The 27,500-nt window shown below is 48.5% G+C and overlaps 3 protein-coding genes across 3 annotated transcripts in view; 1 reads left to right on the top strand and 2 right to left on the bottom strand.

Annotated features, from left to right (window-relative positions):
* The window catches only part of LOC307080880 (voltage-dependent calcium channel subunit alpha-2/delta-4-like), a gene marked incomplete at both ends in the record, with an annotated part of 26,429 nt that extends 23,595 nt beyond the window's left edge, over positions 1 to 2,834 (top strand). The window contains 4 exons of the mRNA XM_079743837.1: positions 1 to 91; positions 989 to 1,101; positions 1,324 to 1,409; positions 2,733 to 2,834. The exon at positions 1 to 91 is cut by the window's left edge and continues 27 nt beyond it. Of these exons, the coding sequence (XP_079599963.1) occupies positions 1 to 91; positions 989 to 1,101; positions 1,324 to 1,409; positions 2,733 to 2,834 (392 nt within the window). The remainder of the gene's footprint in view (positions 92 to 988; positions 1,102 to 1,323; positions 1,410 to 2,732) is intronic.
* Positions 2,835 to 3,354: 520 nt separating this feature from the next.
* On the bottom strand, positions 3,355 to 13,605 carry LOC307080024 (mitochondrial inner membrane m-AAA protease component AFG3L1-like). The gene is made up of 16 exons (XM_079742587.1): positions 13,253 to 13,605; positions 12,680 to 12,764; positions 12,386 to 12,501; positions 11,809 to 11,958; positions 11,137 to 11,211; positions 10,918 to 11,042; positions 10,036 to 10,303; positions 9,466 to 9,603; positions 8,969 to 9,122; positions 8,304 to 8,411; positions 7,930 to 8,055; positions 7,479 to 7,589; positions 6,912 to 7,027; positions 6,283 to 6,483; positions 5,726 to 5,920; positions 3,355 to 4,682 (listed from the first exon to the last, which is right to left on the bottom strand). Exons 1-16 carry the CDS (start codon positions 13,415 to 13,417, stop codon positions 4,458 to 4,460), a joined length of 2,358 nt encoding a protein of 785 aa, XP_079598713.1. The 5' UTR covers positions 13,418 to 13,605; the 3' UTR covers positions 3,355 to 4,457.
* Positions 13,606 to 14,915: 1,310 nt separating this feature from the next.
* The window catches only part of fer1l4 (fer-1 like family member 4), a 30,370-nt gene continuing 17,785 nt past the window's right edge, over positions 14,916 to 27,500 (bottom strand). Inside the window, exons 33-49 of the mRNA XM_079743485.1 lie at positions 27,156 to 27,268; positions 26,546 to 26,662; positions 26,175 to 26,214; positions 25,926 to 26,026; positions 25,490 to 25,621; positions 24,886 to 25,002; positions 24,221 to 24,348; positions 23,428 to 23,598; positions 22,871 to 23,025; positions 22,223 to 22,404; positions 21,997 to 22,082; positions 21,361 to 21,459; positions 20,668 to 20,785; positions 19,429 to 19,552; positions 17,603 to 17,898; positions 16,986 to 17,086; positions 14,916 to 15,995 (exon numbers count right to left, since the gene is read on the bottom strand). Of these exons, the coding sequence (XP_079599611.1) occupies positions 15,815 to 15,995; positions 16,986 to 17,086; positions 17,603 to 17,898; positions 19,429 to 19,552; positions 20,668 to 20,785; positions 21,361 to 21,459; positions 21,997 to 22,082; positions 22,223 to 22,404; positions 22,871 to 23,025; positions 23,428 to 23,598; positions 24,221 to 24,348; positions 24,886 to 25,002; positions 25,490 to 25,621; positions 25,926 to 26,026; positions 26,175 to 26,214; positions 26,546 to 26,662; positions 27,156 to 27,268 (2,261 nt within the window). The 3' untranslated portion in view covers positions 14,916 to 15,814. The remainder of the gene's footprint in view (positions 15,996 to 16,985; positions 17,087 to 17,602; positions 17,899 to 19,428; positions 19,553 to 20,667; positions 20,786 to 21,360; positions 21,460 to 21,996; positions 22,083 to 22,222; positions 22,405 to 22,870; positions 23,026 to 23,427; positions 23,599 to 24,220; positions 24,349 to 24,885; positions 25,003 to 25,489; positions 25,622 to 25,925; positions 26,027 to 26,174; positions 26,215 to 26,545; positions 26,663 to 27,155; positions 27,269 to 27,500) is intronic.

Consider the following 27,500-nt stretch of genomic DNA (forward strand, 5'->3'; position numbering starts at 1 on the left):
AGCAGCCGTGTGACACTGCGTACCCCGGCTTCCTGTACGACGACTCCATCAGAGAGGCCAACAGCCTCATTAAGTGTGGCCGGTGTCAGAAGTAAACACACTCACTCACACACTCACACACACTCACTCACACTCACTCCCACTCACTCACACTCACTCACTCACACCCACACACACACACACACACACACACACACACACACACACACACACACACACACACATACACTTACTCACTCACTCACTCAAAGACTCAAACACACAAATACAAAATCCCTTAAACTCTAAAACCAAAAACCTTACCTGGGAAGGCAACCTAACCCTCAAACCAAACCTTATTAGGATTGGGCATGAGGGTTAGGGCGTCTTACGCCTCGTGCCCACTGCACCGTCCATCAAAGGACGTCTGAAGGCGTGGCTGACGGATGGGGGAGCTTTCCAGGGTCGTCAGAGCCCGAGTAGTGTCACAGTGCTTACATTTGCATGCGCGATCTGATTGGATGACGGATCCGTCACTGGCGAAAAAGTTGAAAAGTTCGTTCAGTTGAAAAAATTTAAACTTTTTGACGGCCGGATCCACAATGCATTGCGCGTCCGTCCCCATTCAAAGTCAATATACGTCAACGGACGGTGCAGTGGGCACGAGGCATCAATGATGGTGTTTTTGGTTCTAGGGTTTGGTGCAGTGTGTTGTATACTGCGAGTTACAGTGTGTAGTGTACTGTGTGTTGCAGTGTGTTGTGTACTGTGTGTGGCAATGTGTTGTGTACTGTGCGGTGCAATGTGTTGTGTACTGGGTGTTGCAGTGTGTTGTGTACTGTGTGTTGCAGTGTGTTGTCTACTGTGTGGTGCAGTGTGTTGTGTACTGTGTGGTGCAGTGTGTTGTGTACTGTATGTTACAGTGTGTTGTGTGCTGTGTGTTACAGTGTGTAGTGTACTGTGTGTTGTGTACTGTGTGTTGCAGTGTGTTGTGTACTGTGTGTTGCAGGATGTTTGTGGTGCAGTACGTCCCGGAGTCTAACCTGGTTCTGGTGGTGACCCAGGCAGACTGCGACTGCTCCCGGCAGTACGGCGCCATCCTGCTGGAGCCCAAAGAGATCAAATATATCCTCCTGACCCCTGACCCTGCAGACGTTCTTCTACTTTTGTATGGTTTACACTTCATCATTTCAACCCAAAGACAAGAATATAACCTATAACCCTCACCCTGTTGGGGTCAGTGCCTTGCTTCAGTGCTCTAAAAAGGGAATAGAACCCCTCACCCTGCAGTGTTAGTGCCTTGCTATAGACTACTGAATGTGTGTGTGCTCCTTAACTTCTGAGAACATAACGCCACGGTCAAGTGCAACCGCATGAAGTCCCAGAAGGTGAGGCGTCGCCCGGAGTCCTGCCATGCCTACCACCCCAAGGTAACTAACCTACCATAACTAACCTAACCCTACCACCCCAAGGTAACTAACCTACCCTAACTAACCTACCATAACTAACCTAACCCTACCACCCCAAGGTAACTAACCTACCCTAACTAACCTACCATAACTAACCTAACCCTACCACCCCAAGGTAACTAACCTACCCTAACCGTACCACCCCAAGGTAACTCACCTACCCCAACTAACCTAACCCTACCACCCCAAGGTAACTAACCTAACCAACCTACTCTAGCTACCCTAACCCTACCACCCCAAGGTAACTAACCTACCCTAACCAACCTAACCATTAGACACCAAGGTAACTAACCTACCCAAACTAACCTACCCTAACCCTACCACCCCAAGGTAACTAACCTACCCTAACTAACCTAACCCTACCACCCCAAGGTAACTAACCTACCCGAACTAATCCATCCTAACCTACCACCCCAAAGAAACTAACCTATCCGAACTTACCTACCCTAACCCTACCATGTATGTATGTGTATGTACATGTATTTAGATATGTTCAAGTATGTATATGTATGTACTTATGTATGTATATATTTACATGTATGTAAATACATTTAAATGTATAAAAGTATGTATGTGTATGTATGTAGCAATGGTATATATGTAGATATGTTTATATTTATGTATGTATGTGTATGTATGTATGTATGTCTGTATGTACATGTATGTATGTATGTCTGTAGGTATATATATGTATGTATGTTTGTATGTATACACATATGTCTGTATGAATATATATGTATTAGGGGTGTAACGTTTCACCGATACGAAGGGGTAACTGGTTGGATTAACAAAGATGCGACTACATCGATACGTAGGCTAGAGTATAGATTAAAAAAGGAAAAGAAATAATATAAAATTAATAAAATAACAGTTTAAGACTTATTATATAATGCCCCAGCCAGGCTGTTTGTATGTATATACGTGCGTCTGTACGAATATGTATGTATGTTTATGTATTAGGGGTGTAACGATTCACCGATACGAATTGGTAACCGGTTGGATTAACAACGATGCGACTACATCGATACGTTGGCCCCTGAATCGATTTAAAAGGACCAAGAATCGGTCGATGCACCGATTTAATCAGTTGAGTGAAGCTTAAAGGTTGTATCAGTGATGTTGGGTGATGTCAGTTCTGTTGGTATTTGAAGCGGGATCCCAAAAAAACAGCCAGCACGCCCGTCACGTCTGTGTTTCGAAGCTATGGTTCCTCTAGTATAGCATCAATGTTAGTATCCTCTAAGTCTAACAGCTACCCCCCCCCCCCCCCCACACACCAAACAGGAGAGCACTAAGGAGTGCGGGGGCGCGGCGGAGCACCGCCTCTCCACGCGGCTCTTCTCTACCTCGCTGGTCCTCTCCCTGGTCATCTGGCGGGGGACCTAGACCACATCCCAGCAGCCCTGGAGCCCTGAGGGGAGAGGCCCCAGAGGACGCCCTGTCAATCAACTCACCGGACGGCTAGCACGCAGCTAAAGACAGCTAACACATGCTAATAGACCCTAACAGACAGCTAGCAAACGGCTAGCATCTAACCAGCAAGCTAAAAGATGGCTACCTAACAACTAGCATGCGGCTAGCAGGCGGCTAGCGGATGCTAACAGACGGCTACCTCCCAGACGTGCTGGTTTCATAGAGCAGACCTCATCAGGTCCTCAGAGACCGGACTAGTCTCCTCCTCCGCGGCGTTCGTTCAGCTTCCAACGACTTCCTACTGGTTTGTACTGGGAAAGTTAGACCGCTTGTTAGTTAACATGCTTAATTATTCATGAGTGTGATGCAATGTGACCATCGTTCCACACGATGGCGCAAAATATACCCTTTTTAAAATAATGAATGCAAATAAATATAAAAATGTTTTGTATTATTTTTATTAGTAAATTATGTACATATAAATATTGTATTCGTTACAATTTCTGAAGCGAGTCCTGACGTCCAGATGTTTGAGGTCCAGAATCAGGAGGTGGAGCTCAAACATCTGGACTTTAACCCAGAGCGGTTTCTGACCAGAGATATTACAGCGTGTTTATACCGTTACCTGACAACATCACAGCATGGGAACACTGACTGAGGTTCTGAGTTCGATTCCCCTGTGACCCAGCACTTGTGGGCATGTATCTGGCAGGTGCTATGAATGAGCTGAATATTCGGATTCAGTGTAAGTTTCTTTGTATATTGTGTATCCTATGGACGTGCTCCAACGTTATTTGATGTTAGAGTGATTCTGGTCCTGATGATCATGAGGCGGGGTCGTACCTTCACACTCGCTGCTCTTCGTCGGGTTCACCCTCAGATTGATCAGACGGGTCTCAGACATAACAAATTTTTAACTTCATAATCTTCACAGCATTCCACCTTGTTTGACTGACCTGAAACTACATTTCCTCACGGCGTCGCTAGAGAAGCTAACGCTCCTCCTGAGGGAACCCTTAACTTAACACTCCTCCTGGTTCCCATAGGAACCCATCAGAACTGCACACTGGTCAGTTCTAGGAACACTTCTAACCAGTCTACCCACCAGCCAAACTGTTCGGTGTAGCTGGCACACAAAAGTATCGACATATATTTAAAAACAAACAAACTCAAATTTATTCAAATTAACTCAACTGATTCAAGTCAGAAAACAAGATGGGGGAATTCAGAGGATAAAATGAAATCAAATTGAGCTTTGGTCTCACGTCAGAGGAGGTGATTGGACGACTTCTGGGAGTTCTGGTGTCGTCGCTGTAGCATCGACTATGTAGCGCACAACAGAGACCAACACACATCACGCTGGCTTCCTTCAGATCTGGAGCTTCCAGATGCTCTCGACTCCAAACCATTCTTGCGTAAGCCAGTCAAAGAAATGTCAATAAAATGTGATAAATACTTTTCTTGAGGTTGAAATAACGTAGGAGGTGGAGAACGCTGGGGAAGTCTTCAAAAGATCAGCAGAGAACCTTAAACCAACCATCCTATGCCGAGGGTCAAAAGGTCAGGGGTCAAGGCCCTGGGTCATGGGGTCAGTGTCTAGGCGGTCTGCTTCTCCTGGGCCGGGGGCCCCTCCTCTGGGGCAGCCTCCCTTTCCTGGTTCCAGTCCCTCAGCCCCACTGGCAGGCTGGTGTCCTCCTCGAAGCTCCCGGTTCCTGCCACAAAGTCCTCATAGGTCGACTTCTCGTCGAAGGGCCGTGGCCCTAGCAGCTCCAACATGTCCGCCTTGTCCAGCACCTCCTTCTCCAGGAGCCGCCGGCCCACCTGGGGAGGAGCAGGGTCAGGGCATCAGCCAGGAGCACCTAGAACTACAACCAGGAGCACCAGAACCACAACCAGGGGCACGTAGAACCACAACCGGGGGCACGTAGAACCACGACCGGGGGCACGTAGAACCACGACCGGGGGCACGTAGAACCACGACCAGGGGCACGTAGAACCACGACCGGGGGCACGTAGAACCACGACCGGGGGCACGTAGAACCACAACCAGGGGCACATAGAACCAAAACCAGGGGCACCTAGAACCACAACCAAGGGTACCTAGAACCACAACCAGGGGCACATAGAACCACAACCAGGGGCAGGTAGATCTACAACCAGGAGCAGGTAGAACAACCGGGGGCACGTAGAACTAAACCCAGGGGCAAATAGGACTACAACCGAGGCATGTAGAACTACAACCAGGAGCACGTAGAACTACAACCAGGAGCAGGTAGAACTACAACCAGGAGCAGGTAGAACTGCACGTAGAACTACAACCAGGAGCAGGTAGAACTACTGCACGTAGAACTAAACCCAGGGGCAAGTAGGACTACAACCGGGAGCTCGTAGAACTACAACCCGGTTCTCACATACAACTAAACCCAGGGGCACATAGGACCTCAACCGGTGGCATGTAGTATTACAACCGGGGGTATGTAGAACTGAACCAAGGGGCACATAGAACTACAACCGGTGGCACGTAGAACTACAACCAGGGGCACGTAGAACTACAACCCGGTTCTCACTCTGGACTACAACCAGGTATTCACTCTGAACTACAACCGGAGCTGAAAATGTCTGTGTTCAGGCAGTTGAACCTGTATTACATAAAGTCTATGTTGAGTCAGTTTAACCTGATCTGACCTGACAGGTAACCATCTTCTGGAGGTCCTGGTCCTATCACCTAGTCTGACCTGGTGGGTCACCGTCCTCTGGAGGTCCTGGTCCTATCACCTAGTCTGACCTGGTGGGTCACCGTCCTCTGGAGGTCCTGGTCCTATCACCTAGTCTGACCTGGGGCCCTTCTGGTCTGGGTTTCTCACCATGTCCACCATCTCCTTCTTGTCCTGGATAAGCTCCAGGGTGCGCTGGTAGGCCCGGTCCACCAGCTCCCGGACCTCCTGGTCGATGAGCTCCGCCGTGGCCTCGCTGTACGGCTTCTCCATCACCATCTCCCCCTGCCGGGCCAGGTCGAAGGACACCTGGCCCACCTTATCACTCATCCCGAACTGGACCACCTGGGGACAGGGCGATATAGGGGTACAGCTTTAGGGGTTGGAGGGGTACAGGTTTAGGGTGAGAGGGGTACAGGTTTAGGGGCTGGAGGGGTTCAGGTTTAGAGGTAGAGGGGTTCAGGTTTAGGGGCTGGAGGGGTTCGGGTTTAGGGGGTAGAGGGGTACAGGTTTAGGGGTACAGGTTTAGGGGGTGGAGGAGTACAGCTTTAGAGGTAGAGGGGTACGGGTTTAGGGGGTAGAGGGGTACAGGTTTAGGGGTTGAGGAGTACAGGTTTAGAGGTAGAGGGGTACGGGTTTAGGGAGTGGAGGGGTACAGGTTTAGGGGGTAGAGGGGAACAGGTTTAGGGGTACAAGGTTCGGGGTACCTGGGCGTAGGCGGACTGCGTGACCTTCTTGAGGTCGTCCTGCGCCCCGGTCGTGACCTTCCTGAAGAACACCTGCTCCGCCACACGGCCGCCCAGCATCATGCACATGCGGTCGAACAGCTGCTCCGCCGTGTACAGGTACTGCTCCCGCGGCAGGTACTGAGCGTAGCCCAGACCCTTCCCCCGCGGGATGATGGACACCTGAGGGGGGCGCACACACACACACACACACACACACAGGTAAGATACCAACTCTGCTGGCGACTCCAGACGGATAGTGCAGTACAACTGAGTACTAGGACAGTGTGTCCTAGTACTTGATTGTTTACTAGTACTAGGAGTGTGTACTAGTACAAGGAGAGTGTGCACTGGTACCAGACAGTGTGTCCTTGTACTAGGAGTGTGTACTAGTACTAGGAATGTGTACTATGACCAGACAGTGTGTATTAGTACCAGACAGTGTGTACTAGTACCAGACAGTGTGTAATAGTACCAGTCAATGTGTAATAGTACCAGACAGTGTGTAATAGTACCAGACAGTGTGTAATAGTACCAGACAGTGTGTACTAGTACTAGGAGTGTGTACTACTACCAGACAGTGTGTACTAGTACTAGTGGTGTGTACTGACCTTCAGCAAGGGGTCTGCGTGCTCCAGGTACCAGCCCACGATGGCGTGCCCGGCCTCGTGGTACGCCACCGTCTTCTTCTCATTCGGCTGCAGCACCTGAGTCCTCTTCTCCAGACCTGTCAGTCAGACATTATGAACACATGAATGGATGAGGACCTGAGTCCTCTTCTCCAGACCTGTCCGTCAGACATTATGAACACATGAATGGATGAGGACCTGAGTCCTCTTCTCCAGACCTGTCCGTCAGACATTATGACCACATGAATGGATGAGGACCTGAGTCCTCTTCTCCAGACCTGTCAGTAAAACATTATGAATACATGAATGGATGAGGACCTGAGTCCTCTTCTCCAGACCTGTCAGTCAAGCATTATGAACACATGAATGGATGAGGACCTGAGTCCTCTTCTCCAGACCTGTCAGTCAATCATTATGAGCGCATGAGCCGTGACCGAGCTCATGTGTTTGTTTTCAGCTAATCAACAAATCTCTAATGGTTTGTCCCGTCCTCCGGCGTCACATTCTATAAAGTGAGGAGAAGGAATTGAGAAGGAGGAAGGAGCCCACCTCCGATCACGCGGTCGATGGCCTGCTCAAAGTGCTTCCCGCCCACGGCCGCGTTGAGGTGTCGGGCGGCGATGAGCGCGGCCTCGTTGCACACGTTGGCGATGTCCGCTCCTGAGGACGACAACAGTTATTCACTCATTACCCTTATGATATAAACAGCTTATAATGTCCTTCTGTGACCCTCTACACCCATGTGACCCTCTACACCCATGTGACCCTCTACACCATGTGACCCTCTACACCATGTGACCCTCTAGACAATGTGACCCTATAGACAATGTGACCATATAGACCATGTGACCCTCTAACCCATGTGACCATATAGACAATGTGACCCTCTATACCATGTGTCCCTCTAAACCATGTGACCCTCTACACCATGTGACCCTCTACACCATGTGACCCTCTACACCATATGACTCTTTAAATCATGTGTCTGTGTAAACCAAACCTGTGAATCCCGGGGTGGCGGCAGCCATCTTCCTAGCGAGCGCGTCCCGGTCCAAGCTGGGCTCTAATTTGATTGGTCGGAGATGGACTTTAAAGATGGATGCCCTTCCTTTGATGTCAGGAGGACCTGGGAGGAGACAGACACATCTCAGCTGAGCATGCTCCGTTCATTTGTTTTTCCTGCCTTCATGTTGCTGAGGAAAGACAGCCTCTTACAGAGGTTAAAGGTCAGATAAGGTCCCTCTTACAGAGGTTTAAAGTCAGATGAGGTCCCCTCTTACAGAGGGTAAAGGTCAGATAAGGTCCCCACTTACAGAGGTTTAAGGTCAGATGAAGGTCAGATCAGTGAACCAGGAGCATTGTGGGTAGGCTTACCAATGAAGATCTGCCGGTCGAAGCGGCCCGGTCTCATGAGGGCTGGGTCCAGGATGTCGGGTCTGTTGGTGCCGGCCAGGACCACCACGTTGGTGGCTGTGTTGAAGCCTGCAGGCAACCACAACAACAACAACCAGCAGGTCAAGAACAACAACATCCAGCAGGTCAAAAACAACAACCAGCAGGTCAACAACAACAACCAGCATGTCAACAACAACCAGCATGTCAACAACAACAACCAGGTGAACAACAACAACAACCACCAGGTCAACAACAACAACAACCAGGTCAACAACAACAACAACCATCAGGTCAACAACAATAATAACAACCAGCAGGTCAACAACAACAACCAGCAGGTCAACAACAATAATAGCAACCAGCAGGTCAACTACAACAACCAGCAGGTCAACCATAACATCAATAACAACAAACACTAACAACGAGCTGTGGAGAGCAGTGAGACCAACTCAAACCATCCATCATGCGTTCTGTTCCCAGAGAGGATGGAACCAACAGCCTGAGGAACCTTCCAGACCAACATGGTGTGTCCGATCTAACCCAGGGTACAGAATAACCTTAGTAACGATGGGTAATAACTCACAATGATCGTCTGATATACCCCAGCTAACAAGTGTTTAACTAGTGGCTAACTAGGGGCTCACCATCCATCTCCACCAGCAGCTGGTTAAGCGTGTTCTCCTGCTCGCTCTGCCCTCCGAAGTTGCCCCCTCCTCTCTTGCGTCCCACGGCGTCAATCTCATCGATGAAGAGGATGCAGGGCGCGTTCTTCCTCGCCATGGCAAACATGTCCCTCACCTTATCCACGACACAGAGGTCAAAGGTTAGAGGGTGGAAGAGTTTAGTCATCAACAATCTTCTCAAGGCGGCCTACAGGTAGAGCGAGGACAATGGGGAGTGACCCCTGAACCCTCTGGTCTGACACAGGAGCCTCCAGCAGGTGAACCCAGAACGCTGTGGTCCAGCCGGTGACCCCCCACCCCTGTGGTGCGACCCAGCAGGCGACCCCAGAGGTCCAGCCGGTGTTGACCCCAGAGGTCCAGCCGGTGTTGACCCCTGAGGTCCAGCCGGTGTTGACCCCTGAGGTCCAGTCGGTGACCCCAGACCCCTCCGGTCCCATACAGTGTGTGCGGGGACTCACCCGGGCCGGGCCCACGCCCACGAACATCTCCAGGAACTCGGAGCCGTTGACGGTGATGAAGGGCACGTCCGCCTCCCCAGCCGTGGCCTTGGCCAGGAGGGTCTTTCCCGTCCCCGGGGGTCCGGACAGCACCGCCCCCTGGGGGAGCACACGGTACTCCAGGTTAATAACAGGTTATTACAATTTACTTGGCAATAACCACAGGGGTTAGCGCACACACACACACACACACACACACACACACACACACACACACACACACACACACACACACACACACACACACACACACACACACACACACACACACACACACACACACACACACACACACCTTTTCTTGACCCATGACCCGATAGTACTAGAATGAGCTAGTGCTGGTCCTAGGACTAGTTAGTGCTGGTCCCGGGACTAGAAAGTGCTGGTCCTGGAAATAGTGAGTGCTGGTCTTAGAACGAGTGAGTGCTGGTCCTAGGACTAGTGAGTGCTGGGACTAGTTGGTGCTGGTCCCAGGACTAGTTGGTGCTGGTCCCAGGACTAGTTGGTGCTGGTCCTAGTTGGCGCTGGTACCTTGGGGATCTTGGCCCCCAGGTCCTGGTACTGCTTGGGGTTCTTCAGGAAGTTGACAAACTCGAGGATCTCCACCTTGGCCTCCTCGCAGCCTGCCACGTCCTTGAACTTCACCTCGATGTTCTCCTTCATCATCTTGGCCGTTGACTCGCTCATGCTGAAGGGGCCCCGCCCGCCGCCGGCCCCGCCCCCCATGGGGCCCCGCCGCAGCGTGAACAGCAGGAAGCCGATCAGCAGCAGGGTGGGGATCATGCTCATCAGGAAGGAGCTGGGGGGGGGAGAGAGAGACAGAGAGAGGGAGACAGAGGGAGACAGAGAGAGACAGAGAGAGAGAGACAGAGAGAGAGAGAGAGAGAGAGACAGAGGAAGACAGAGAGAGAGACAGAGACCGAGGGAGGGGGGGACAGAGAGAGAGACAGAGACAGAGAGGCCGAGGGAGGGAGGGCGAGAGAGAGAGACCGAGGGAGCGGGGGACAGAGAGAGAGACAGAGACAGAGAGGCCGAGGGAGGGAGGGTGAGAGAGAGAGACCGAGGGAGGGGGGGACAGAGAGAGGGAGGGAGGGAGACGTTAGACTACTTAACAAACTTTATGTATCATGGTGCTACATGTATATTACTAGTTTATTATGTTTAGGGTACATTAAGGGGTATATAAGGGATAGCTTAGCAGGGATATAAGGGTTATATCCAGGCTATAAAAGGGGTATATGAGGGGTACATTCAGGCAGTACTAAGGTTGTATCCAGGCTACATGAGGGCTACATTAGGGCTGTATTGGGTGTACATTAGGGCTGTATTGAGGTTGTATCCAGGCTATATGAGGGCTACATTAGGGCTGTATTGGGGGTACATTAGGGCTGTATTAAGGCTATCTCCAGGTACCCGTCGCTCTCGGTGCTGTAGACCACGGCGATGCGGTGAGATGGTTCCAGGCCCAGCTCCATGTGGGCTGCCTCCAGGTTACGCTCAAACGTGTCCACACTGCCGATGTTGAACCACACGTAGCCCTACACACACAGTTTATTAATTATCTGTTGATATTTAACCTAACCAAGTGTATGGGCTTTACGGTCGGGGAGTGAAGACAGTGTGTGTCTTTACCCCGTCAGAGGAGTCCGCTCCTGGGGCCAGAACCACCCGGACAAACTGCTTGTTCACCACCTCCAGACGCTCCACCTGCACACACAAAGGACATGAGATCACACACACACACACAGGACATGAGATCACACACACACACAGGACATGAGATCTCACACACACAGACACACACACAGGACATGAGGTCACACACACAGGACATGAGATCACACACACACACACAAACACACACAGGACATGAGATCACACACACACAAACACATACAGGACATGAGATCACACACACACACACACACACACACACACACACACACACACACACACAGGACAGTAGATCACACACACACACACAGGACAGGAGATCACACACACACAGGAGATGAGATCACACACACACACACAGGACATTAGATCATACACACACACACACACACACAAACACGACATTAGATCAAACACACAGGACATGAGATCACACAGACACACAGGAAATGCAATCACACACAGGGAATGCAATCACACACACACACACACCAGTCCCCCCCCCCAAAGTGTGTGCGTATATATATATATTGGTATATGTCTGTATGAGGGTGTTTGTCTGTATGTGTGTGTGTGTGTGTGTGTGTGTGTGTGTCTGTGTGTGTGTGTGACTGTGTGTGTGTGTCTGACCATGCCCCTCCCCAAGTAGCGGTGGATGAAGTCCTTCCAGCTGATCTCGCGCCCCGTGTCTCTGAACAGGAAGTAGAGCAGCGCGGACGTCACCCCCGCCACCGTCACCGCCATGTAGCGGAAATCCTTCTCATCCCACGGCATGTCCCCCTGCAACACAGCCGGACATTAGTACACTCTCTCACTCTCCCCCTGCAACACAGCCGGACATTGATACACTCTCTCACTCTCCCCCTGCAACACAGCCGGACATTAGTACACTCTCTCACTCTCCCCCTGCAACACAGCTGGACATTAGTACACGCTCTCACTCTCCCCCTGCAACACAGCCGGACATTAGTACACTCTCTCACTCTCCCCCTGCAACACAGCTGGACATTAGTACACCATCTCACTCACACTCCCTCTCACACTTCCAGAATGAATGTATCGGACATGCATATTGTTTCTGAACTGAATTGTAAGCTACAATGTACAATATTTGAAGCGACATGGGTCCTTAAATGCAAGAACAGAAATACACTTTAACTGGAGTCCAGGAAAACACATCTTACAGCAAATTAGTCCTTTGCCCTACCTTCTGCAAGCGGCTCCACCAATCTTTCCCTCCTCCACTTCCTCCTCTCTTTCCACCTCCACCTCCTTTCTTCGCACCTCCTCCCCCTGCTCCTTCTGGCTCTTGGCTTTTACCATCTGAGGGTCAGAGAGACCCAGAGTTAGGTTCTCTCCACTGGAACATTGCACCCGCTCCACTTACCTGCTCTGATAGTTGGGGACTATAAAAACATCCTCTTCATAATGAGAACAACAATAGTATAACAATTATAATAATAATAACAGCACTTTGGTACAGCCAGGTCGTCGGTTGTACCTTTAGGGTCGGTGGAGTAGAAGCGCCAGGTCGTAGAGTCACCACCATGACGAGACAGAAACTTGGCTTGAACCAAAAGCCCGTTCTGTAATAAAACACAAAGTACTCCTCCGTGTCACATTTCTATCAACCACACACTGCTTGGCAGTGGTTAACGTGTCCCACAGGTACATTACAGAGGGGGCTGGCGTTTAACACCAACAATCACATCTCTCTGCTCGTCACCGCACACATCATATCACTGCAGAGTCCTAGACTTCACCCATAGCTATTGAACCAGCTAGTCTGGTAACTACTGTACTACTTAACTAGTCTGGTAACTACTGTACTATTAAACTAGTATGGTAACTACTGTAAGACTAAACTAGTCAGGTAACTACTGTACTAATAATCTAGTCTGTAACTACTGTACTACTAAACTAGTCTGATAACTACTGTACTACTAAACTAATCTGGAAACTACTGTGCTTCTTAACTGGTCTGGTAAATACTGTACTGGTTAACTAGCATTAGCTCCAGGTGATCCAACACAGTTAACCTTGTCATCCGTCTCAAACCACCCGACCTGCTCACCGTGTCGGCGGAGCCCCAGAGCCCCAAAGAGGAGAGGTGTGACCGGGTCCGGAGCCCCGCGGTGGGGGGCGGGGAGAGGCTCCAGGCCGCCCGGCCACAGACGCTCCTCAGGGAGGCCAGCCGCCCGGCGCCCCCCGGGTGGAGCAGCCCTAGTAGCCGCGACATGCTCCTCTGTATGATCTACCGAAGGTTCAGTTACTGCCCCTGGTGAAGCTCATCTGCAGCGCGGCGGGTCGATAACATGGGTCGTTGTTGTTGTTGAACAATAGCATGTGTGTTGTTTCAGAATAATAGCATGTGTGATGTTATATGTGTTGTTATATGTGTGATGTTATTGAATAACTCGAGTCTCATTGAGTAACAGCTTCAGAGGAGTCAATGAGGATGATGTAAGGACCGGGGGGTCAGTCCTGCTGGTGCCTGATCCAATGTGTCGTGTTGAGAACTTAAAACACCCGGGGAAATAGATAAATGCTGTTAAATCATGGTGATTCTACTTGATAATGGGTGTTCAATAAATCTTTTTGAGTAGTTACAGCGTTTAGATTTTTAATATGCAGTCGTTTTGATACAGGCGGTGAAAGAACACCTCAGAACCTGACGGGCATCCTCGTTGGAGCTGATTGGCTGTAGCCCGCGTTGCCAGATCCTGGGTTCATAAGTAAAATCAGGAGGGGAATGTTTTAATAGGTCTTATTTTTAAATGTTATGTAAGATCCAACTAATTAACACATGCCAACTTGGTTAATATGTATCTTCTTAAGGTATTCTCTTTTTGTTGAAGATATATAAATGTGGTTCAATTTATTTAAATAAAATATGGTTGTTCAAAAAAGAATAAAATAACTTCTCATAATCGTCCACTGTTGTTAAGATTGAAGTAATGAACAGTAGAAGTGTTATAGCAGGGAGCGTTTTATACCAACTAGGGATTAGAGCTGAGCCTCGTGTAGGGGTGCTCTGTCGCCCCCTGGAGGTGTTGTGGAGGTAAATGATCAAGATTCAAGAGCTGTATTGGTCACATACATATACAAGAAACGCAGTAAAATGCAAAAAACGCAGTGAAATGCAAAATGAAGAACTGTTCGCACGGAGCACGAAACCCGACCACGCCTTTCTCATTGCCTGTAGGCCTGTCCATAAGATGCTGTTTGACTCTGCTGCTTGGAGGTTTCCCAGCACCAACAGAACCTTGACTGTAACCCACCTCAACATGAGAAGGAGTTCGAGGAGAACCTCCCCAGAGCAAGAGGAGAGACCTGGAGAAGGACCTCATGAGAGGGACGACCTCCCCAGACCTAGAGACCTGGAGAAGGAGAGGATACCTCCCCAGAGCCAGAGGGGAGACCTGGAGAGGGAACACAGGAGAGGGACCACAGGAGAGGGACCACAGGAGAGGGACCACAGGAGAGGGACCACAGGAGAGGGACCACAGGAGAGGGACCACAGGAGAGGGACCACAGGAGAGGGACCACAGGAGAGGGACCACAGGAGAGGGGTCTAGGAAGGCAGCAGGCAGGCCAATGGGAACATGCATTTCAACCCCCCAGGGGCTCTGATCCCTCCTCCCGACCCAGACTACCAACTACCTCTGTTTGGTGTTTCGGTCCAATAAACATGAAACAGTTTGATAAAGAAACATTTAATGTTAAACGACTCCAACTGTACATTATAAGAAGTGAATATCATAACCACAATCATTTAGAATGACGTTACTAGATAAGAAATTAGCACATCACATAGATCGGCAGAACCTTTAGAAAATGATCAATAAACAATATTAAACAGTATTTGCACTTCTTAACTCACCATTTCTATGCTATTCGAGTGAAAAAAAAGAAAAAAAATGTCAGTGCAATTTCAATAATTCTCTATAATCGATTTCTCAAATGGAACTTAATGGATTTTGTTCATCAATTCAAACTACAATAAATAAATAACACTTGATTCTGTCAGCTTTTCAAATTAAACTTCTCAAAGAGTAAGGCTGCTATAGTAAACCTTTAACCCTAAAAGATGTTGAGCTACTAAATTAAACCCTTAATGAATAGGGTGCTATATTAAAACATTAGCCCTTAGCGAGCAGGGTGCTATATTAAACATTAGCCCTTAACGAGAAGTGTACTATATTAAAACATAAGCCCTTAATGATTAGGGTGCTTTATCAAAACATTAGCTCTTAACAAGTAGTGTATTATATTAAAACATAAGCCCTTAATGATTAGGGTGCTTTATCAAAACATTAGCTCTTAACAAGTAGTGTACTATATTAAAACATAAGCCCTTAATGATTAGGGTGCTTTATCAAAACATTAGCCCTTAGTGAGTCGGGTGCTATATTACAACATTAGCCCTTAGTGAGTCGGGTGCTATATTACAACATGAGCCCTTAGTGAGTCGGGTGCTATATTACAACATTAGCCCTTAGTGAGTCGGATGCTACATTAAACCTTAGCCCTTAACTGACAAATGTACTTATTGTAAGTCGGTTTGGATAAAAGTGTCTGCTTAATGTCCTCAATGTAAATGTCAATGTTGCGATTAGGGTGTTGTATTAAATCATCAGCCACTAAAGATGACCGCTGAGATCTGTCCAGGCAGAGTGTAAATGATGAGGCCCAGGAAGAGCGTCAGCACGGCCAGGACGACAAACGCGATGATGAACTTCTTGTAATTCCTCCAGATGAAGAAGATGAAGGTCTTCATGGGATTCACAAACCAGGAGAAGCTGAGGCTTGGGCGGCTGGGGAGTGTAGAAGGGTCAGGCAGCAGTGAGCAAAGCACAGGATGAATGGGTCAGGACTCATCCTATTGGGTCAGGGCTCAGCCTATTGGGTCAGGGCTCATCCTATTGGGTCAGGGCTCATCCTATTGGGTTAGGGTGAGGCTTCATCCTTTTGGGTGAGGGCTCATCCTATTGGGTCAGATGCTCAGCCTATTGGGTAAGGGCTCATCCTATTGGGTCAGGGCTCATCCTATTTGGTTAGGGTGAGGGTTCATCCTATTGGGTAAGGACTCATCATATTGGGTTAGAGCTCACCCTATTGGGTTAGAGCTCACCCTATTGGGTTAGGGCTCATCCTATTGGGTCAGGGCTCATCCTATTGGGTCAGGGCTCATCCTATTGGGTTAGGGTGAGGGTTCATCCTATTGGGTAAGGACTCATCCTATTGGGTTAGAGCTCACCCTATTGGGTTAGGGCTCATCCTATTGGGTAAGGGCTCATCCTATTGGGTCAGGGCTCATCCTATTGGGTTAGGGTGAGGGTTCATCCCATTGGGTCAGGGGTCATCCTATTGGGTTAGAGCTCACCCTATTGGGTTAGGGCTCAGTTTATTGGGTCAGGGTGCAGTTAAAGCAATATGCAGATTCAGGTGAGGAGATAACTTAGCCGTGCATCACTAGAAACAATACAATCACATATAATAACAGTAACATTAATAATATTATTCAGTATTTGCTACACGTGAACATCCTAAGATGGCGCAACTTGATTGGTTCGCTATCTCGGGATATTGGGCAATATCCCATGATTGACATCTCAAACTCTTGATACTGTTTTCATCGCATGACGGTTGTCTTGTCACGCTAATAAAAATAAATAAACCGCTAATAAATAACAAATAAATATCCCATTATCCCATGTCATGAATATCCCACTTCTGATCAGATCTTACATAAAGAAGACATGATATATAAGAAGACATGAGAATCTGTTGGTGGGTTGACCTACTTTGGTTTCTCCAAGGGTTCCGGTTCTTTGCGGCCACGCCCCACAGGGTTAGTCTCCGCCTCCTCTAAGGCCACCAGCTTAAACTCCGCCTCCACCTTCCCCTACAAATACACCAATTAAAATGCAGCCTTTTATTTCATATGTTTACATTTAAATGCAGTCTTTCATTCATTACAGCTACAGCCTTTTTATTTGATTCATTTAATTATAAATACAGAATTTTAATTATGTGTTTTATGTTTTCATTCTTTGTAGTACGTATAGTAGTATAGTATGTTGCTGTTAAAAGTCTTTGTAGAACAACTGAGCCCTACCACACAGTGAATACAGATTTTTCCCCAAGGCAAGTATGGTGGAGTCTAGCATGTAGCTCATATATTAGCCTTGCGATAAAGTTAGGTAAATGATTAGCGATTAGTGGCAGTTAGTGGAAAACATTAGTGGATTCTCTACCTGTTACACTCAGAGAGTTTATAAAACACAATAACCTGCTGTGGCCAACCAGTCTGACTTCACCAGTGACCTCAGGTCAATGACGACCTCAGGTCAGGGTTGTTGACCTCAGGTCAGCAACCACTCTATGATCTGGTGTATGGCTTAGTGTGCGTGCCTCTTACCATCAGCAGGTAGGTGTTACCACCGCTGTCGGCAAACTCAATGTCTTCCTTCTTCATCTTGTCTCTTTTGCTCTTCTTCTTCTTCTTCCCTTTCTTCTTGGCCTCCTCCTCCTCCTTCAGCTCCTTGTCGATGTCCTCCTGGCTCTTCAGGCGGATCAGAGGCCACCAACCCCTCATCCTCTTGGAGCGGAAGATGGAGAGGCGGGGCCCAGCGCGGTCGCGGGCCATCTGGATGGAGCACTTATCAGAGGCCTTGGCCGCCCGCACCATGTCGCTGAGACGCAGCTCGATGGAGCCTGAGAGAACCAAGGTTAAGACTCAATAGAAAACAAACATCAAGACTCTGTAGAGAGCCAAGGTTAGGACTCTATAGAGAACCAAGGTTAGGACTCTATAGAGAACCAAGGTTAGGACTCTATAGAGAACCAAGGTTAGGACTCTAAAGAGCCTGAGAGAATATAAAGAACCAACATTAGGACTCTATAGAGAAGCAAGGTTAGGACACTATAGAGAACAAGGTTAAGACTCTATAGAAAACCAAGGTTAGGATTCTATAGAGCCTGAGAGACCCAGGGTTAGAACTCTATAGAGAACCATGGTTAAGACTCTATCGAGAACCCAAAGTCAAGACTATATAGAGAACCAAAGTCAAGACTCTATAGAGAACCGATGTTAGGACTCAATAGAGCCTGAGAGAACCAAGGTTAGGACTTTACAGAGAACCAAGGTTAAGACTCTATAGAGAACCAACATTAGGACTTTATAGAGAACCGACGTTAGGACTCTAGAGAGAACCATGGTTAGGACTCTATAGAGAACCAAGGTTAAGACTCTATAGAAAACCAAGGTTAAGACTCTATAGAGCCTGAGAGAACCGGGGATAGGACTCTATAGAGAACCAACGTTAGGACTCTATAGAGCCTGAGAGAACCAACGGTAGGACTCTATAGAGAACCAAGGTTAAGACTATAGATAACCGACGTTAGGACTCTATAGAGAACCAAGGTTAGGACTCTATACAGAGCCAAGGTTAAAACTCTATAGAGAACCAAGGTTAGGACTCTATAGAGAACCAACATTAAGACTCTATAGAGAACCCAGGTTATGACTCTATAGAAAACCAACATTAGGACTCAATAGAGCCTGAGAGAACCAAGGTTAGGACTCTATAGAGCAGTCTTACCCAAAGACTGGGTCGCGACCCCCTACATTGAATCTAGTTGAAAGGCTAATGTACATTGTGAGAGGAAATAACAACAATGAGATAGCCAAAACAAGGAGATGTGAACTCCGCCTAAATGCATTTATTTGGTCTCATTTAGGGCCGAGTATTTAATACGTCTATTAAAGTGCATAAAACAAAGTTGTGATTTATCGCTTTGAAATCGCTGGTTTAAGTTCATATATAAGGGGATGCGGAATTGGCAGTAAAAACGTTCAGGAATGTTCATTCATGCACAAATTTGCTCTTCTCACAATTTTATAAATAAGGCCTATTGTGAATTGGGTCGCGATGGTTTGTAATTTCAAAAAAATGGGTTCCCAGAAAAAACGTTTGGGAAACACTGCTATAGAGAACCACGGTTAGGACTCTATAGAGAACAGACATTAAGGCTCTATAGAGAACCAAGATTTAGAATCTATAGAAAACCAAGGTTCGGACTCTATAGAGATCCAACATTAAGATTCTATAGAGCCTGAGAGAACTTCTCATGTCTCTACTGTCTCATGTCTCTACTGTCCCCTGTCTCTCCTGTCCTGTGTCTCTACTGTCTCACGTCTCTACTATCCCCTGTCTCTCCTGTCCTGTGTCTCTACTGTCTCACCCAGGAAGTCGTTGGCTAAGATGCGGTCGTAGTCCCAGACCTGCAGCACAAGGACGGCCGGCTGCCTGAACTCTGTCTCCTCCAGGGAGAAGAAGGATTCCTTCTTCTTGTACACAACCTCCTTCTGCAACACCAACACACGCGCGCACGCGCACACACACACACACACACACACACACACACACACACACACACACACACACACACACACACACACACACACACACAACTTAAAGAAGGACAAGCCTGAGGTAAGGAGCTCTGCGAGGTTAGTGGTTATTGAGTTAAGTCTGTGTTTGGTTTAGATGTTCTTCCTAAAAGCTGGATGAAGCTCCTGGATGAAGCTTCACTTAGCTGCTCTGCTGGGAATGAGCCTCTCTCGTTAGGATCTTCCCATGAGCTGCATGGATTACACTGTTATCCAGTGTTGATAACAGGGTGTATCTCTGTTAAGTGTGTGTAGTGTGTGTTAAGTGTGTACCTCAGTGTTAGTGTGTGTAGTGTGTGTTCAGTGTGTACCTCATTGTTAGTACGTGTAGTGTGTGTTCGGTTTGTACCTCAGTGTTAAGTGTGTGATCAGTGTGCACCCAGTGTTAAGTGTGTGTAGTGTGTACCTCAGTGATAAGTGTGTGTAGTTTGTGTACCGTAGTGTTAGTGTGTGTTCAGTGTTGGTGTGTACAGTGTGTGTTCAGTGTATAACTTAGTGTTAGTGTGTGTAGTGGGTGTTCAGTGTTAGTGTGTGTAGTGTGTTAAGTGTGTACCTCAGTGATAAGTATGTGTAGTGTGTGTACCACAGTGTTAAGTGTGTGTGTTTAGTGTGTACCTCAGTGTTAGTGTGTGTAGTGCATGTTCAGTGTTAGTGTGTGTTAAGTGTGTACCTCAGTGATAAGTGTGTGTAGTGTATGTAGTGTGTACCTCAGTGTTAGTGTGTATAATGCGTGTTCAGTGTTAGTGTGTATAGTGTGTGTTCAGTGTGTACCTCAGTGTTAGTGTGTGTAGTGCGTGTTCAGTGTCAGTGTGTGTTCAGTTTGTACCTCAGTGTTAGTGTGTGTTAAGTGTGTACCTCAGTGATAAGTGTATTTAGTGTGTGTAGTGTGTACCTCAGTGATAAGTGTGTGTATTGTGTGTGGCGTTTACCACAGTGTTAAGTGTGTGCAGTGTGTGGTTAGTGTGCACCCCAGTGTTAGGTGTGTGTAGTGTGTACCTCAGTGATAACTGTGTGTAGTGTGTGTAGTGTACCTCAGTGGGCAAGTAGTCAAAGCGGAACACAAATCTCCAGTTGAAGTTTCCCTCTCCGGTCAGAGAGTTGAAGTGGACATCTGTCTCCTGCTTGTCCCCCTCCAGCCCTTTGATCCACCTGGAGGACCACAACACACGGGCTAGACCTGGAGGACCACAACACACGGGCTAGACCTGGAGGACCACAACACACGGGCTAGACCTGGAGGACCACAACACACGGGCTAGACCTGGAGGACCACAACACACGGGCTAGACCTGGAGGACCACAACACACGGGCTAGACCTGGAGGACCACAAGACACAGGCTCCTCACCTGGTCTCACCTGGTCCACACAGGAGGATTCAACTGGTCTAAACAGGAAGATTTTAGACCAGTAGACCGGTTTAAACTGATCTAAACAATATGAAAGCAATGACTATACAAGGTCACACCAGACTAGAATCAAACCGATGGGCAGAGGGACAGACAGACAGACAGACAGACGGACAGACGGACAGATGGACAGATGGACAGACAGACAGACAGACAGACAGACAGACAGACAGACAGACAGACAGACAGACAGACAGACAGGCAGATAGACATGCAGACAGAGAGGCAGTGGGCAGACATGCAGAAAGACAGGCAGGGGGGCAGACAGACAGGCAGAGGGCAGACATGCAGAAAGACAGGCAGGGGGGCAGACAGACCCTTTGACGTAGATGTCTGAGGAGGGGATCCCGGTGAAGGGGTTGACGTCGTCCAGGAACACGTCGTCTGTGTTCCAGATGGTCACACGCAGCTCGTACCTGAGACACATCAGAGAGTCACTACACACGCACATCACATCAGAGAGTCAGAACACACGCACAACACATCAGAGTCACTACACACACACATCACATCAGAGTCACTACACACACACAACACATCAGAGAGTCACTACACACGCACATCACATCAGAGAGTTAGAACACACGCACAACACATAAGAGAGTCAGAACACACGCACAACACATCAGAGAGTCACTGGACACGCACAACACATCAGAGAGTCACTGGACACGCACAACACATCAGCTGGTCACTAGACACGCACAACACGTGAGCCCTGGCTAACGTAGCGCTGGCTAACACAAAGCCCCAGCGCTGGCTAACGTATCGTGGCCGCTGCTCTGGCCTTTGACCTTCATGTGGGGTTCCGACTACAGGGTGAGGATCAGGAGCTGGTGCATGGGTCTTTAAGGCTTTAATGATCTGAAGGTGTGACTCTGCAGGACCGGCTCAGGGTGAGGGTGGGAAGACGTCTGACTGGAGTGTAACAGTGTGTTGTCATGGAAACGTACTGCATTGGGAGGCGGGGTTTGATGTCGACAGGAGGAGGGGCCGGCACGTCCGTGGGGAACATGTCTACCCACATGTGGAGGTAACCCTGAAACACAAACACACACACACACACACACATTGAGTGAGTGAGTGAGTGAGTGAGTGAGTGAGTGAGTGAGTGAGTGAGTGAGAGAGAGAGAGAGAGAGACAGAGAGCGAGCGAGCGTGTGCGAGCGTGCGTGCGTACCTGGGGCAGCCCGGGCTTGTCGGCGTTCATCAGAGGGCGGACCTCCACGTGCTCCGGGACCAGAGGACACGCCCCCGAGAGGAACTCCCTCATCTCGCCCCACCGGTGCAGCACGCTGAGGGCCGCGTGCTCCTCCATCTCTGCCTCCTCCTCCGCCGTCCGCTGGTTCTTCTTCAGCAGCTCTGTGACCATCATCATCATCATCACCATTAACACTATTACCATCATCATCATCATTAACACCATCATCATCATCATCATTAACACCATCATCATCATCATTAACACCATCATCATCATCATCACCATCACCATCATCATCATCATCATTAACACCATCATCATCATCATCACCTCACCATCATCATTAACACCATCATCATCATCATCACCATCACCATCATCATCATCATTAACACTATCACCATCATCATCCCCATCATCGGACGGATAGTCTGTCCGTGCGTCTGCCTGTCTGCCTGCCTGCCTGCCTGCCTGTCTGTCTGTCTGTCTGGCTGTCTGTCTGTCTGTCTGTCTTTCTGTCTGCCTGCCAGCCTGCTTATCTGCCTGCCTGCTTGTCTGCCTGTCTGCCTGTCTGCCTGCTTGTCTGTCTGCCTGTCTTTCTGTCTGCCTGCCTGTCTGTCTTACCTTCAGGGACCGCGTCAGGAGGGATCTTGAAGATCTTGTTGAGCACCTTGACCTCCAAGGGTCTGAACTCGGGGGGGTCGATGCCGCTGCTGCGACAGAGGCCGGCCAGGACGGACGACGGGTTCTTAGAGTCACGCCACTTATTGTAGCCGTCTCTGGAGGACACAGGGTTAGGGCTGGGGTTAGGTTATGGAAATGGGTTAGGGTGGTGTACGCATGTGTGTGGTGTGTGTGGTGTGTGTGGGGTGTGTGTGTGTAGCATGTGTATGTATGTGTGCGTGTGTGGTGTTGGTGTGGCGTGTGTTCTGTGTGTGCGCTGTTGATGTGTATGTAGTGCGTGTGTGTGTGTGTGTGTGTGTGTGTGTGTGTGTGTGTGTGTGTGTGTGTGGGGTGTGTGTGTGTGGCATGTGTATGTATGTGTGCGTGTGTGGTGTTGGTGTGGCGTGTGTTCTGTGTGTGCGCTGTTGATGTGTGTGTGGTGTATGCGTGTGTGTGCGGTGTGTGTGTGTGTGTGTGTGTGTGTGTGTGTGTGTGTGTGTGTGTGTGTATGTACTGACGGGTTGTAGTACTGGGCCAGACCACAGCAGGCCAGGTGTCGGCTGTAGAATCGGTTTTCGAGGTCCACCTTTGTCTCCCCGATGACATCATCAGACCCCACGAGGTCGTGATCCAGCACCGCGATCAGGAGCTCCGTCTCCAGGGGGAACGACACGGTGAGGTCAAACACTCTGAGAACACAAACACAGAAACCATATGATGAACTGAAACATACCGATAAACCATCCGATAAACTAAAACATATTGATAAACTAAAACATAAAGATAAACCATCCCATAAACTAAGACTTACTAACAAACTAGAACATACCAACAAACCATCAGGTAAACTAAAACATACCGATAAACCATATGATGAACTAAAACATACCGATAAACAATCCGATAAACTAAAACATGTTGATAAACTAAAACATAAAGATAAAACATCCCATAAATTAAACATACCAACAAAATAGAACATACCCACAAACCATCCTCTAAACTAAAACATACCGATAAACCATCCGGTCAACTAAAACATACCGATAAACTAAAACCTACTCATAAAACATCCATCCGATAAACTAAACCATATCAATAAACTAAAACATACAGATGAAAGACAACACTGATAGAAACCATACATACGATAAACCAAAACTTAAACAATGCAACATTCACAGATGAAGAGACAGACAGGGAGCATGACGGCAGATGGACAGAATGGAAGACATACAGGTAGAAAATCAGACAGGAAGTCAGACTGGTAACCAGACAGAAAGACGAGGGGTCAGGAAGTCAGGTACTAACTCTCCAAAGACAGGGTTGAGGTGCTTGGGGATGTAGTTCTCCCGGGTGCTGAGCTTCTGCTGGCCGGCTTTCAGCACCAGGTAGGGGTCGGCTTTACCGTTGAGGTCGGCCGGCGCCAGGCCGGTGGCCTTCAGACGAGACAACGTACGGCAGGCTTAGGACTAGACAACGTACAGCAGGCTTAGGACAAGACAACGTACAGAAGGCTTAGGACTAGACCACGTACAGTAAAACAGGCTTAGGACAAGACAACTTACAGCAGGCTTAGGGCTAGACCACGTACAGTAAAACAGGCTTAGGACAAGACAAGGTACAGCAGGCTTAGGACTAGACCACATACAGTAAAAGAGGCTTAGGACAAGACAAGGTACAGCAGGCTCAGGACAAGACAAGGTACAGCAGGCTCAGGACAAGACAAGATACAGCAGGCTTAGTACAAGACAACGTACGCTAGAGCAGGCTTAGAACAAGACAACGTATAGCAGGCTTAGGACAAGACAACGTACAGCAGGCTTAGGACAAGACAACATATATTACATGAAACCTTCTCCACAAGTACTCTGACCAGTATTCTGTGCTGTGGTTGAAGTTCTCTGGGCTGTGGTTATAATACAATGTATTGTAGTTGTAATACTATATATCCTGCTGTAGTACTAAGTACTTACCTTCACCACATAGACCCTGACCAGGACTTTGAGAGGAGAGTTTTTGGGAACTCCATTAGTGATCTGGCACCTCCTGTCCTCCTCGCCAGGGGAGATGGGATAGATGAGGAAGGATCCCTGAGAACACAAGAGAGGAGCCAACATCACTCCTCAAGTACTCATCCTCCTGCACGGCCAAGGGCTAACATCAGGGCCAGGAGCTAACATCAGGGCCAGGAGCTAACACCAGGGCCAGGAGCTAACACCAGGGCCAGGAGCTAACATCAGGGCCAGGAGCTAAAATAACCTCTCATGTACTCTTTACTCTATTATTTACGGATATTTACTCTTTACTGTTTTAGAACATACCATTTATTGCTCCAGAACATATCATTTACTGTTCTAGAACATACCATTTACTGTAAATGTAAACGTAGTAACCTGGAGCATACCATTTATTGTTCTAGAACATACCATTTACGGTTCTAGAACATACCATTTAATGTTCTAGAACAAACCATTTACCGTTTTAGAACATACCATTTAATGTTCTAGAACAAACCATTTACCTTTCTAGAACATGCCAGTCATACCATGCCATCTATCCATCAACACTTCGTCCTACCTTGTATTTTCCCATCAGCCGCTCTTCTTCACCTTCGTCATCATCATCGTCAACCTTTCCTTTGAGCAGAGGGAAGATCTTCAGCCAGTCCTGGAACTGGCGGAACTCCGCCTCCAAATCCCCAGAATACACCTGGTTCATCAACAGGGTAACACCATGTAGTAACCATGTAGTAACCATGTAGTAACCATGTAGTAACCATGTTGCAACTAGCATTCAATAACCATGCATAGAGACACATTATAACACTAAGATACACACACGCTCACAGGTTAGCCGAGTGCTCTCTGACATCACTTCCTGTTAGTTATGTCAGGGTTAGTTACGTCAGGGTTAGTTACGTCAGGGTTAGTTATGTTAGGGTTAGTTATGTTAGGGTTGGTTATGTCAGGGTTGGTTACATCAGGTTAGTTATTATGTTAGGGCTAGGTTCAACCTTCAAGGTGGCGATCTTCTTCCGTTTTGGTTTTGGGGGTTCGATGTCCACCACCACCTCGTCCTCGTCTTCAATAGAGTCCATGTTCAGAGCGCCCATGTCTGCAATACAGGGACGAGTTCAGGTTAACACACTAATAAACACACAGGTAAACAAACAGGTAAACACACAGGTAAACACATTGGTAAACACACTGGTAAACACATTGGTAAACACACTGGTAAACACACAGATTCTGCCTGATCTCACCTGATTCTGCCTGCTCCTCCAGCATCAGATCTTCGGCCGCCTAAGGACACAAAACAAGGGTTAGGGTTAGGTGTGAGAAGGGTTAGGGTTAGGTGTTAGATGGGTTAGGTGTTAGATGGGTTAGGGTTCGGTGTTAGGTGGGTTAGGGTTAGGTGTTAGGTGTTAGATGGGTTAGGGTTCGGTGTTAGATGGGTTAGGGTTAGATGGTTAGGGTTAGGTGTTAGGTGTTAGATGGGTTAGGGTTAGATGGTTAGGGTTAGGTGTTAGACGGGTTAGGGTTAGGTGTTAGATGGGTTAGGTGTTAGATGTCTTAGGTGTTAGTTGGGTTACGTGTTATATGGGTTAAGGTTTGATGGGATAGGTGATCCAACCTGTCTCTCCAGTTCATCGAGGGATGCATAGTACTTGGACCACCAATCCAGCTCCTCCTCCTCAGGAGACTCCTCCTCCAGCTCCTCAGTTTTCTTGGTCAACTTTCCGAGCTGACTCTGAGGAGTAAGGAGAGGAGTCAAGACAGGAGTCAGGAGAGGAGTAAGGAGAGGAGTCAAGAGAGGAGTCAGGAGAGGAGTCAGGAGTTAGGAGAGGAGAGGAGTCAGGAGAGGAGTCAAGACAGGAGTCAGGAGAGGAGTAAGGAGAGGAGTCAGGAGAGGAGTCAAGAGAGGAGTCAAGAGAGGAGTCAGGAGAGGAGTCAGGAGAGGAGTCAGGAGAGGAGTCAAGAGAGGACTCAAGAGAGGAATAAGGAGAGGAGTCAAGAGAGGAGTCAAGAGAGGAGTCAAGAGAGGAGTAAGGAGAGGAGTCAAGAGAGGAGTCAGGAGAGGAGTCAGGAGTTAGGAGAGGAGAGGAGTAAGGGGAGGAGTCAAGAGAGGAGTCAGGAGAGGAGTCAAGAGAGGAGTCAGGAGAGGAGTCAGGAGTCAGGAGAGGAGAGACACCAGTAGAGCAGATGAGGAGGAGGAGGTGGAGGCTCAGGCCAGGGTTCCCTACCGTTATGATGCTCAGGGGCATGCTGGGTATTTTGGACTGTTTGATTGACAGCCCCATGAGGTTCATCTTCTTCACGGTGGTCAGAGCTTTGACCTTCCCAGGGCTCCTGGTCGCTGCAGGGGGAGGAGGAAGGAGAGGGGAGGAGGAAGGGGAGGGGAGGAGGAAGGAGAGGGGAGGAGGAAGGAGAGGGGAGGAGAAAGGGGAGGAGGAAGGAGAGGGGAGGAGGAAGGAGAGGGGAGGAGGAAGGAGAGAGGAGGAGGAAGGAGAGGGGAGGAGGAAGGAGAGGGGAGGAGGAAGGGGAGGAGGAAGGAGAGGGGAGGAGGAAGGAGAGAGGAGGAGGAAGGA

The sequence above is a fragment of the Pollachius pollachius genome, assembly GCF_949987615.1.
Source record: "Pollachius pollachius genome assembly, chromosome: 9".
In the NCBI taxonomy this organism is placed as follows: Eukaryota; Metazoa; Chordata; class Actinopteri; order Gadiformes; family Gadidae; genus Pollachius; species Pollachius pollachius.